At 45.2% G+C, this 11,132-nt stretch overlaps 1 protein-coding gene across 1 annotated transcript in view; it reads right to left on the minus strand.

The window, feature by feature from the left end:
- CHD5 (chromodomain helicase DNA binding protein 5) overlaps positions 1–11,132 on the minus strand; it is a 148,051-nt gene that overhangs the window by 81,559 nt on the left and 55,360 nt on the right. Inside the window, exons 3-7 of the mRNA XM_044668656.1 lie at positions 10,987–11,040; positions 6,633–6,812; positions 3,791–3,909; positions 458–696; positions 307–422 (exon numbers count right to left, since the gene is read on the minus strand). Coding sequence (XP_044524591.1) covers positions 307–422; positions 458–696; positions 3,791–3,909; positions 6,633–6,812; positions 10,987–11,040 — 708 coding nt within the window. The remainder of the gene's footprint in view (positions 1–306; positions 423–457; positions 697–3,790; positions 3,910–6,632; positions 6,813–10,986; positions 11,041–11,132) is intronic.

The raw sequence follows: 11,132 nt of genomic DNA on the forward strand, positions 1-11,132 counted from the left end.
GAGGGAGAGGGAGGGAGAGAGGGGGGGGAGAGGGAGAGGGAGAGAGAGCAAGAGAGGAACAGAGAAAAGAGAAAGAGGCAGAAAGAGAAAGACATAGAAACAGAGATGGGGACAGAGAGAAGAGAAACAGAGAGAGGGAGAGACAAAGACAGCAGGAAAGGGAGACAGAGAGAGGAAGAGAGAGACAGAGAAGGGGGAAAGGGAGAGACACGGCCAGGCAGCCCAGTGGCTATTGCTCTGGGGCTGTTGCACTTGCCCAGCCGCCCAGAGAGAAGGCATTAGACGTCTCTCTAGTCCCTTCCTAACTGGGGTTCCGGCTGGGATGGGTTTCGAGGAAGCTCGGAGGAGGCTCTCGGTCTGCTGAGCCACTCGCTGCGCCCTGCCATGGATGTGGCGAGAGCCTTTCTCAGTTGTTTGGCCACCTGCGGGGTCCGGCTGCCGGAGCTGCGTCACTCACCTTTGCCCTCCTTGGTCTTGGCCTTCCGGATAGGCATGGGCTGGATGGGCTGAGGAGGGCTGACGGTCAGCGGTGGGGCGATGGTGACGGTCTCCACAGCGGCAGCCACGGCTGCTGCTGCGGCTGCCGCCGAGCTCCCCTTGAATGGGTTGTTGGCGCTGAATTCTCGCCACTTGGCCCCCAGGACCGTCATCATCTTAGACATGGGGATCTTGGGGTTCTTCTTGGCAATGAGAGGCCTGTGCAGGAGACAGAGGCAGGAAGAGCATCACACCCACATTCCCACCAAGGATCCATCCAAAACCACCTCCTGCAACCTCGGGCCTCTCAGTTCCTGCAAGCACTTCCTTCTGGGAGCAGAAGGAATCACTAGTCCCATTCTACAGATGGGAATACTGAGGCCTAAAGAAATAGAGAAGTGGCTAGGTGGCTCAGTGGACCAAGAGCCAGGTCTGGAGAAGGGGGTTCCGGGGTTCAACTCTGACCTGAAACGCTTCCTAGCTGAGTGACCCTGGGCAAGTCATGTCCCCTCTGCCTGCCTCAGTTTCATAGAGTTGAATTCCCAAGGTTGTTCCGAGGACCAAACAAGACATTTGTAACACGCTTTGCAGAATCTCAAGACACTACGTAAATACCGGCTGTTCTTACTGGGATAACTAACTACAAGCCGCAGGAAAGATGGGGTCCGGCAGGCACCCCTAACCAGCCCGTGAGGCCAGCATGGGCCCCCGTTAGAAGAAGGCTGTTCCAAGTCCCCAGGAGGCTCCAGAGTCCAGGGCCAGCAGAAGAGAAGAACTCAATGGGCTAAAACTGGACGGATCTCAGCCTGGGGCAGGATAGGGACAGGAAGGGAAGGTTCTCGCTCCTAGAAGACCCAAAAGGAGGAGCCAGTCTTGGAAGAGAGAATGCTGCTGGCTGCCCGCCTTCCACCAGAACTCAACCCGGTTGCCCCAGGAGATCAGCAGCAGCCGCCATCTTTGTCCCTTCGATCACCCCAGACTTGTCCCAAATCCAAGGAGCATCGATGGACAAGCCAGAAGGGCCCGCAGAGACCATCCATCTAACCCAGTGATTCCCAAAGTGGGCGCCACCGCCCCCTGGTGGGTGCTGCAGCAATCCAGGGAGGCGGTGATGGCCACAGGTGCATTTATCTTTCCTATTAATTGCTATTAAAATTTAAAAAAATTAATTTCCAGGGGGCTAAGTCATATTTTTTCTGGAAAGGGGGCGGCAGGCCAAAAAAGTTTAGGAATCCCTGGTCTAACCGCTCTTGTTTCAGAGAGGAGAGGATCGTACATTTAGAGCTGGAAGAGACCATGGAGATTGCCTTGGCCCAACTCCCTCCTTTTGCAAATGTGAAAACGAAAGCCTGAGGAGGTAAGTGACTTGTCCAGAGTCACCCGGGTAGGGAATGTCTGAGTCATTCCTGAATCCAAGACCGCTGCTTGATCTGCTCGACTACACTGACCTTCCTAGGACCACAGACTATATATCTGAGAACCAGGAGGCACCTCCGGGGCCATTCAGACCAACCCCTTCATTTTTACAGGGGAGGAAACCGAGTCACAAACCAACAAACCATAGAGAGGAAATAGCCAAGAAGGACTAGAAACCCCAGCCCTATCCTCCAAATCTACCATGTGCTGAGACCCAGAAAGGTTACATCATTTTCCCTGTGTCACCAGAAATGCAATTCAAACCCAACTCTTCTGGCTCTAAACCCAGCGTTCTTTCCAGAACTTCTCTTTTTTGCAACGATGAAGAATTATTTTTCAGCCCCTCCTGGGCATTGCTCCCCTGGCCCACACTCTCTGATTCAGCCAAACTGACCCTAAAACTCCATTCTTCCCTGGTGACCTCCATCTCCTCTCCCTAATCCTTTGCTGTACCTGAGATAGCATCCTTCCTTCCCTCTGCTTTACAGGATCTCTCTTCTTTTAAGATATAGGGGAAGGGGCAGCTGGGTGGCTCATTGGATGGAGAGCCAGGCATGAAGACGGGAGGTCCCAGGTTCAAGTCTGGTCTCAGACACTTCCCAGGTGTGTGACCCTGGGCAAGTCACTTGACCCCCATTGCCCACCCTTACCACTCTTGCCCACCCTTACCACTCTTCCACCAAGGAGCCAATCCACAGAACTTAAGGGTTTAAAAAAAAAGGGCCCAATAGAAAGCTACAGCAGTACTAATTCTAAGACAGAAACTAAGAGTTTTAAATATATTTATAATATATAATAAATTCTAAATTATGTAATCTATAAATAATAAATTATATATTATTATATATTAATTTGTTATACAATTATACAATGCTATATTATATCAATACATTATTTATTATGTATAATATGTTACACAAATTATATTAAATAATAAATGTTTTATATGTATGTATATACATATGTGTATAATATATTATATATTATATGTATCATAATGATAAATTATATATTATGTAGTAATAGTATAGTGACAATATGTATGTAATAAATTAAATATATATAAACATTTTTAATTAATTAAATATAAAAATAAATATGAATGAATAAATATAAATATAAAAACAAAAAATAATAAACGTACATAAATATAATTCAAGCACTGTCCTTGCTTAAAGCTTTCCTGATCCCATGAACTGCTAGGACCCTCCCACCCCAATCAAAGTATCTTACGTTTAACTATTTTGCATTTATTTCTGTTTATTGCCTTTAGATTTGTGCTGTAGATATTTTTGTATGTATTTGTTTTCTCCTGGATTAGAATGTAACTTCCTTGAGAGCAGGGCTGGTTTCATTCTTTGTCCTTATAGCTCCAGCCCTTGGCACAGTGCCAGGCACACTGGAAACATCTGGTGGATTGCCTGATTTCTAAACCCTTCCCTTCTGTCTTAGTATCCATTCAAAGTCAGAAGAGTAGCAAGGACCAGGCAATCGGGGTTAAGTGGCTTGCCTGGGGTCGCCCAGCTAGGAAGTGTGTGAGGCCAGATTTGAACCCAGGTCTTCCCAGTTCGAGGCCCGGCTCTCTATCATCCACTGTACTACCTAGGTGCCCCCAGGAAACATTTAGACAACGCTTGCTGACCCCCCCCCTGAATTCTTGAGGACAGAGACAAACATTTTGTCTGGTCTTTGTAGCACCCACCCGCCCATGCCACTTCTCATTGTGTAACCCAGAGCCTGGCAGACAGTAGGCACTTAACAATTACTGATTAAGAAAACTGAGCCCTCCTCAGACTTGATCCCCAAAGGAAACCAAGGCTGGACCCTACATTCCCACCACTTGTCAGACGGTACAGCTGATCCTTGGGGCTCATCTCCATCCCCACTGGTTGCTTACCTGAGAAATTGGCTGAAGGCCTTGTAGTTGGTCAAAGTGTGATAATCCTCTTCAGAGAACAGATAATCCACATCATCCAGGCCCCATTCCTCCATGAGCTGGCCTGAAGACTTGGGCTCCTACAGAGGCCAAAGAAAAGATAGGGAGAGAGGGAGACCCGCTGCCATTTCCCCCTTTAAGGCAGTTTTTTGTGGAGAGAGGGATTCGTAGATGTATTCGTTAAAAGAAAAGATCTCAGGGGCAGCTGGGTAGCTCAGTGGATTGAGAGCCAGGCCTAGAGACGGGAGGTCCTAAGTTCAAATCTGGCCTCAGACACTTCCCAGCTGTGTGACCCTGGGCAAGTCACTTGACCCCCATTGCCCACCCTTACCACTCTTCCACCAAGGAGCCAATACACAGAAGTTAAGGGTCTAAAAATTTAAAAAAAAAAAAAAAGAAAGAAAGAAAAGAAAAGATCTCTCTCAAGCTCCAAGAAAACTGGCATCTCTCTTTGATCCTCCCTCAGATGCTCAAGCAATGAGACCCTGCACAGATCATGTCAATGAGAAAAGTCATTTATGGGCATATAAACTCCCAAAGGATAGATCTGTCCAGTTGAGTCCCCCCCAATGCAACATAGTTCCTAAATCAACATGGCGACCCATATAGGTCGATGGCAGTGCTATAGCCTTCACAAAGGGCTTTACCCTGAGCTCAAAAACAAGATGGAGGTGGGGGTGGGTGGACAAGTGGAGATTAGAAACAATAGAAGGTGGGGTAATGAGGTAACTCAGTGGATAGAGAGCCAGACCTAGAGAAGGGAGGTCCTGGGTTCAAACCTGGACTTGGACATTTCCTGGCTATGTGACCACCCTGGGCAAGTCACTGAACTAAAATTGCCTAGCCCCTACCACTCTTCTACCTTGAAACCAATATCTACTATCAATTCTAAGACAGAAGGTAAGGGTATAAAAAAAGAAAAAGAAAAAAAAGGAACAATAGCAGCCTTGGGGAGTAGGAATGATGGAAAGAGGATTAGTCTGAAGTTTGCCCAATAAATGTTTGCTTGTTATTATCAATTAATATTAATAATAAAAACATCAACTCATACTTCTCAAACTATTTAAAGTTTGGAAAGCCCTTTTCTCCCCAATAGCAACTTAACAATGAATAACTCTGGTCACGTTGAGTTATTTTGGTAAAATAAGCATTCTAATCCCCATTATACAGATGAGGTGATTTTCCCGTGGTCACAGTCTGAGGTAGGCTTTAAACCCACATTGTTCCTGATGACAAAACCATTTGTGAACTCTTTGAGGGCAAAACCAGTCTTTTGCCTCCTTTCATATCCCCAGTGCTTAGCATAATGCCCAGCATTCAGTAGGCACATAATAAATGTTGACTGATTGATTGATTGATTGACTGATTGAAATCCCAAATTCTAAGTTTCCATTGTTTGAGATCCCCCCAAAATTAGAGGCAGCTTATAGCATAGTAGTTAGTGTGTTGAGTTTGGAGTAAGGAAGACCTGGAGATTCCGATCCTACCCTTGATACTAACTGACTGAGCACAGGAAAGCCATTGAGCATCCATATACTTCAGGCAACTCCCTAGGAAGTCATGATATTGTTCAGTTATTTTTTCAGTCATGTCCAACTCTTCATCACTCCATTCTGGGGTTCTCTTGGCTAAGATATTCCCCCTTGGAGAGGTTGGCCATTTCCTACTCCAGCGCATTTGATAAGTGAGGGAACTGATGCAAACAGGGTGAAGTGACTTATCTAGGGTCACACAACTAGAAAGTATCTAAGGTCTGATTTGAACTTATGAAGATGAGTCTTCCTGACTCTAAGCCCAGAACTCTCTCCGAGGTACTACCTAGATGCCCAGTGAGTCATAGAGTAATTGACATTTGCATTGGTGAATAAGAGTTCCCATCCTAGAAGTTTCTGATGCTGACAAAATTGTGAGTATACCCAAGTGGTCCCAAGCAGGGGGTTTCCTGATTGTAACCTGAGCTGTCCCCATTCTCATTCAGAGCTGCCTCTCTCGATGCCTCCAATGCCCACCGGCCACCTAGCGCCCAAAGTGGCCACTGTATGGGCAACATGTCTCCTGGGTTTCCCTCCACAATCTCTTGAAGAATTTCCTCATTATTCTACGTGTTTCTTTGGGATTCTGCCTCCTCCTATCCCCAGAGATATATCCTCTTGTATAAGTTTTTCCTAACATTTTTGACCTACTAAAATACAGGCACCAGCTTGCCCTTCTGACAGCAGCTACCTGGGAATGAAGAGTCTATCATTTGGGAGCAGTTGGTTCCTTTGTCAGAAGATGGGAGGGAAAAATAAAGGAGTTATCTGAAAGCTCTCAATCTCTGAATGGGGAGGAAGCAAGCATTTATTAAATACTTACTATGCACCAAGTACTGCGTTAAGCATTTACAAATATTAAACTTCTCAATATGTATAGAGCTTAAATCTATCCAGTAAAAGAATGCATTCGGTAGAATGTAAGCTGCTGGAGGGCAGGGGCAGTTTCATTTTTGTCTTAGCATACTGCCTGGCACAGAATAGGTTGATAGATCATAGTAGCTGGCATGGAGCCCTTTGAAGGTTTCCAAGTACTTTTATATGCATTATATTATTTAATCCTCACAGCATCCCCCCTTCCCCTCTCTCCCCTCTAGCCCCAATACATACCACAGATATTACTATTTCACAGATATTCACCATTTTACAGGTGAAGAAACTGAGGACAAGAGAGACCGAGCAATTTGCCCATAGTCACAGACCTAGTATGTATCAGAAACTGGTTCCTTCTAGTCCGTCTGTGCTTGTACTCTAATCCTAACTTGAGTTACCTTTAAACCTCCATCTTCATTCTCATCCTCCTCTTCGTCCTTCTTTTTCCGCTTGGATTTTTTCTCTTTCTTCTCTTTGAGCTTTTTCTTCTTCTTTTTATTAGGAGAATAGTCGCTTCCCTCACTGTCTGATTTCTCTTCCATCTCCTCTTCATTATCAGACAGCTCATCATTACTCCCCTAGCAGAGGATAATAATAATAATAATAATTAACAATCACAGCTTATATTTATTATATGATGCTTTAAGATCTATGAAGCACTCAGCTTATATTATTAACTCACTTAAGCCTCATAGAAAATCTGTGAGGTAAGTGATATAGGTATTATTATCCTACATACAATAAGCCTGTATCACTGTATCCTGAAGGGAAAAACCCCACCCAGATCCAGATCAAGGAGTAAAGGGGCTCTCCAGAGTCTCCCAGCACCCAGCTATAAGTATCTGAGGCAAAATTTGAATGGAGGACTTTCAGACTCTACCCATTGTATCAAGCTGCCTCTTGGAGTTGTTGTTCAGTCATTTCAGTAGTGTCTGACTCTTCTTGATCTCATTTGGGGTTTTCTTGGCAAAGATATTGGAGGGGTTGGCCATTTCCTTCTCCAGCTGATTTGACAGATGAGGAAACTGAGGCAACCAGAGTGAAGTGACTTAACCAGGATCACACAGCTAATGTCTAAGGCCAGATTTGAACTCTAGACCCCGCAGCACTCTATCCACTTTACCACCTAGCTGCCCCTTCCTCTTGAAGAGTGATACCCAACAAACCAAGCACAATGCAGAAGTCCCCATCGATTTGCCTGTGGACTTCCCTCTGGAAACACAAATAGACAAACTCTAGTCCCTTTTCTAACTCGGTCCCACCAGCTCAGCCACTTCCCTCCCAGCCACCACGTGGGCACTGCCAACTGATGATCAAAGGAAACCCAATCAAGCCTGGGCACAAGAAGGTCTGAGCCAGGCCAAGCTAAATGCAAGCTTTCTATTTTGGGTGGGAATTTGGCCAGCATGAAAAGGTAATCCGGACAGCCTAGAGAGGCTTGTCTTTTGAAAGGGACTCCCCTGATGGGGAGGCTAACTGCTGGCCATTTGGATCGCCTTCTCCACTCCCTCTCTTATTCTCTTTCCCATCAGCCCTGGCTGCTGATTGAGTTTTATATACTTCTGAATTTTAACTAGTGTCCTCAGACTCCATTCATGCCCTGGAGGCACTGCCACAAAGGTCAGTGGAAATAACACACACATACAGGCAATAGGCTCTAGACATGTGGGCATATGTGGAGCCATGCCCTTCCTCCCCACTCCCAGAATTTGGGGGTCCCCTGAAACCCTCCCGTCCCCTGCATCATCCTGGCCTTGGACTCGGACCTAGGGAGGCCCTCCCAGAAGGTTCATCACCATTCAATGTTCTTCTGCTCCCTTCCTGCTCCTGCCTGTCGCCGCTGCCACTCCCCCCCGCCAGCCAAGACAAGGTAATTTAGGTAGCTCTTAAGCTTGGCTTCCTTGATTTAGTTTCCTGTCTGTACAGGCAGAAAATGGCACATTTATATGTAGATAAGGGTGCTTAAAACCACAGTATCCCCACTGGGGGAAAGAACCAACAAACAACACAACCCAACGCTGGCCCTGGGAGACACATGTTTACTCATCTCTCTTCACACTCATGAGGCAAGGTGCTCCTGCCCGCTCCCCCACACTGGGCTGGGGCTGGGTGGGAAGGCTTGGGACCTTGTGATTTCGTAATGTTACTGTCGCTGTCACGAATGTACCAGGTGAAGGGGGAAGGAGGGAAGGCAGAGAGACAGAGAGATACAGAGACAAAGAGAGAGACAGAGGGAGAAAGACAGAGACAGAGGGGCAGATAGAAAGAGAGACAGAGGGAGACAGATAAAAAGACAGAGAGAGACAGAGGGAGAAAGAGAAACAGAGAAAGACAGATAGAGAGACAGAGACAGAAGGACAGAGAGACAGATAGAAAGAGAGACAGAGAGACAGATAAAAAGACAGAGAGAGACAGAGGGAGAAAGAGAAACAGAGAAAGACAGAGAGACAGAGACAGAGACAGAAGGACAGAGAGACAGATAGAAAGAGAGACAGAGAGACAGACAAAAAGACAGAGAGCCAAAGAGAGAGACAGAGGGAGAAAGAGAAACAGAGAAAGAAACAGGCAGAGACAGAGAGACAGAGACAGACAGAGAAACAGAGACAGAGAGACAATGAGAGACAGAGAGAGAAAGTCAGAGAAACAGAGAGACAGATGGAAAGACAGACCATCAAAGAGAAACAAACGAAAAAAAAAAAAAAAAAACAAAAAGAGAGAGAGATTCAACCAACTCTATAGGGAGCTAAGAGATAGACAAAGAGAAAGAGAAGATGGAGAACCCAAGTGAAAATACAAACACAGAGATTCAAATCAACCCACATTTCTTAGATGGCTCAAGAGAGAAGGGAAAAGACAGTCAGCTAATTAACATTATTAAGTGCCAAATAGATGCCCAGGCACTGTGCTAAAACAATGAAAAAAAAAATTTGCTCTCCATAAATTGCTCTCCATAGCCAAAAAAGGGACTGTTGGAGTCTGATTGCAGATCATAGCATGCCACCTTCCACTTTATTTAGTTATTTATTATATGTGCGATATGTGTCTTCTATTACGACATGAGCAATATAGAAATCTGTATTGCAGGAAAGCACTGGTATAACCTATATTGGACTATTTGTGGCCTAACGGAGGGACAGAGAAAAATCTGGATCGTAAGATGTCAGAAAACAATTGTCAAAAAGAGTTTCTAGGGGGCAACTAGGTAGCTCAGTGGATGGAGAATCAGGGCTAGAGATGGGAGATGGGAGGTCCTAGGTTCAAATCTGGTTTCAGACACTTCCTAGCTGCTGTGTGACCCTGGGCAAGTCACTTCACCCCCATTGCCTAGCCCTTACCACTCCTCTTCTGCCTTAGAAGCAATACATAGTAGTGATTCTAAGGTGGAAGGTAAGGGTTGAAAAAAAATTGTTTCTCCATGTAACTGAAAGAATTAAGATTTTGAAAAAAGATAGTCCCTGCTCTCAAAGAGTTCACTACTGAGAGACAACTGTAACCAACAAGCAAGGCACATGCAGGATAAATTAGAAATGATCTTGCAGAGGGAAGGCACTGGGATTTAGGGGGAATGGGAAAGGCTTCCTGTAGATGGTGGGATTTTAGCTGGGACCCGAATGAAGCCAGGAAGCAGAAATAAGGAAAACGAACATTCCAGGCATGGGGGACAGCCAGTGAAAATGCCTATGGTCAGGAGACAGAAGATCTTGTTCAAGGAAGAGCAAAGAGGCCAGGATATATGGAGAGCTGGAAAGGTTGGGGAGGAGGGGGGAGGTTATGAAGAGCTTTGAATGCCCAACAAGAGGATTTTCTATTTGATGCTGCAGGTAATGGGAAGCCACTGGAGTTTCCTGAGAAGGGTATGACATGATCAGGCTTGTGCTAAGGGAAGAGGGACTGGAAGAGGGAGTGATCTGTGGCAGAGACCAACCAGAAATCTATGGCAACAGTCCAGGCATGAGGCAATAAAGAAAGACCTTCACCAGCATAGTGGCAATGTCACATGAGAAACACAGAAATAGGGAGAGATGCAATTCTACAAACAGGTAGGGATGGTCAAACATTCATTAGATGGATACTAATAAATATTTAATCAATTTATTGGGTTAACTCGGTGGCACAGCAGACAGAGTGTCCAGAATCAGGAAGACATCTTTCAGAGTTCAAATCTGACCTCAGACACTTCCTAGTTGTATGACCTGAGGCAAGTAAATTTCTTAATCCTGTGTTTGCCTCAGTTTCCTCATCTATTAAAATGAGTTAGAGAAAGAAATGGCAAACCAATCCAGTATCTTTGCCAATAAAACCCCAAATGAATTAACAAAGACATAGAAATGACTGAAACATCTGGAACAACAAAAGTCAATTTATTAGATAATATGACATGGGAGACAGTGTGGTATAGCAAATGAAGGTCAATATCTGACCATTCATTCTCAGAAAGACATAAGTACAAATCTTGCCCCTGATAGGTATAAGCTGTGTGAACCTGGGCAAGTCACCTACCCTACCTTCAGTTTCCTCTCTGTAAAATGGAGACTTCACAAAGTGGTTGTGAGACTTGAAAGAAATATTGGGTACTTTTTAAAAGGTTATTTTAATGGCTTTTAAAAAACAACAGTAAAGAGAAAGAGAGTGGGATGGGAAAAGAGGAACGAATAAGAAGAAAAGAGGAGAGAGAATAATGAGGAGAAATAAGGAAGGGATAAAAGGTTAGAAGCTATGAACATGGTCCATGAGGTAGAAGAGAACAGAAACTTTCTCTCTCCCTCTCTCTCCTTTTCTCTCTTTCTCTCCCTCTTTTCTCCCTCTCTCTTTTCCCTCCCTTCTCTCTTCCTCTCTCTCTCTTCCCTCCCTCTCTCTCTCTCCCTCCTTTTCTCTTTCTCTCCCTCTTTTCTCCCTCT

The sequence above is a fragment of the Gracilinanus agilis genome, chromosome 3 (genome assembly GCF_016433145.1).
Source record: "Gracilinanus agilis isolate LMUSP501 chromosome 3, AgileGrace, whole genome shotgun sequence".
NCBI classification, from domain to species: domain Eukaryota; kingdom Metazoa; phylum Chordata; class Mammalia; order Didelphimorphia; family Didelphidae; genus Gracilinanus; species Gracilinanus agilis.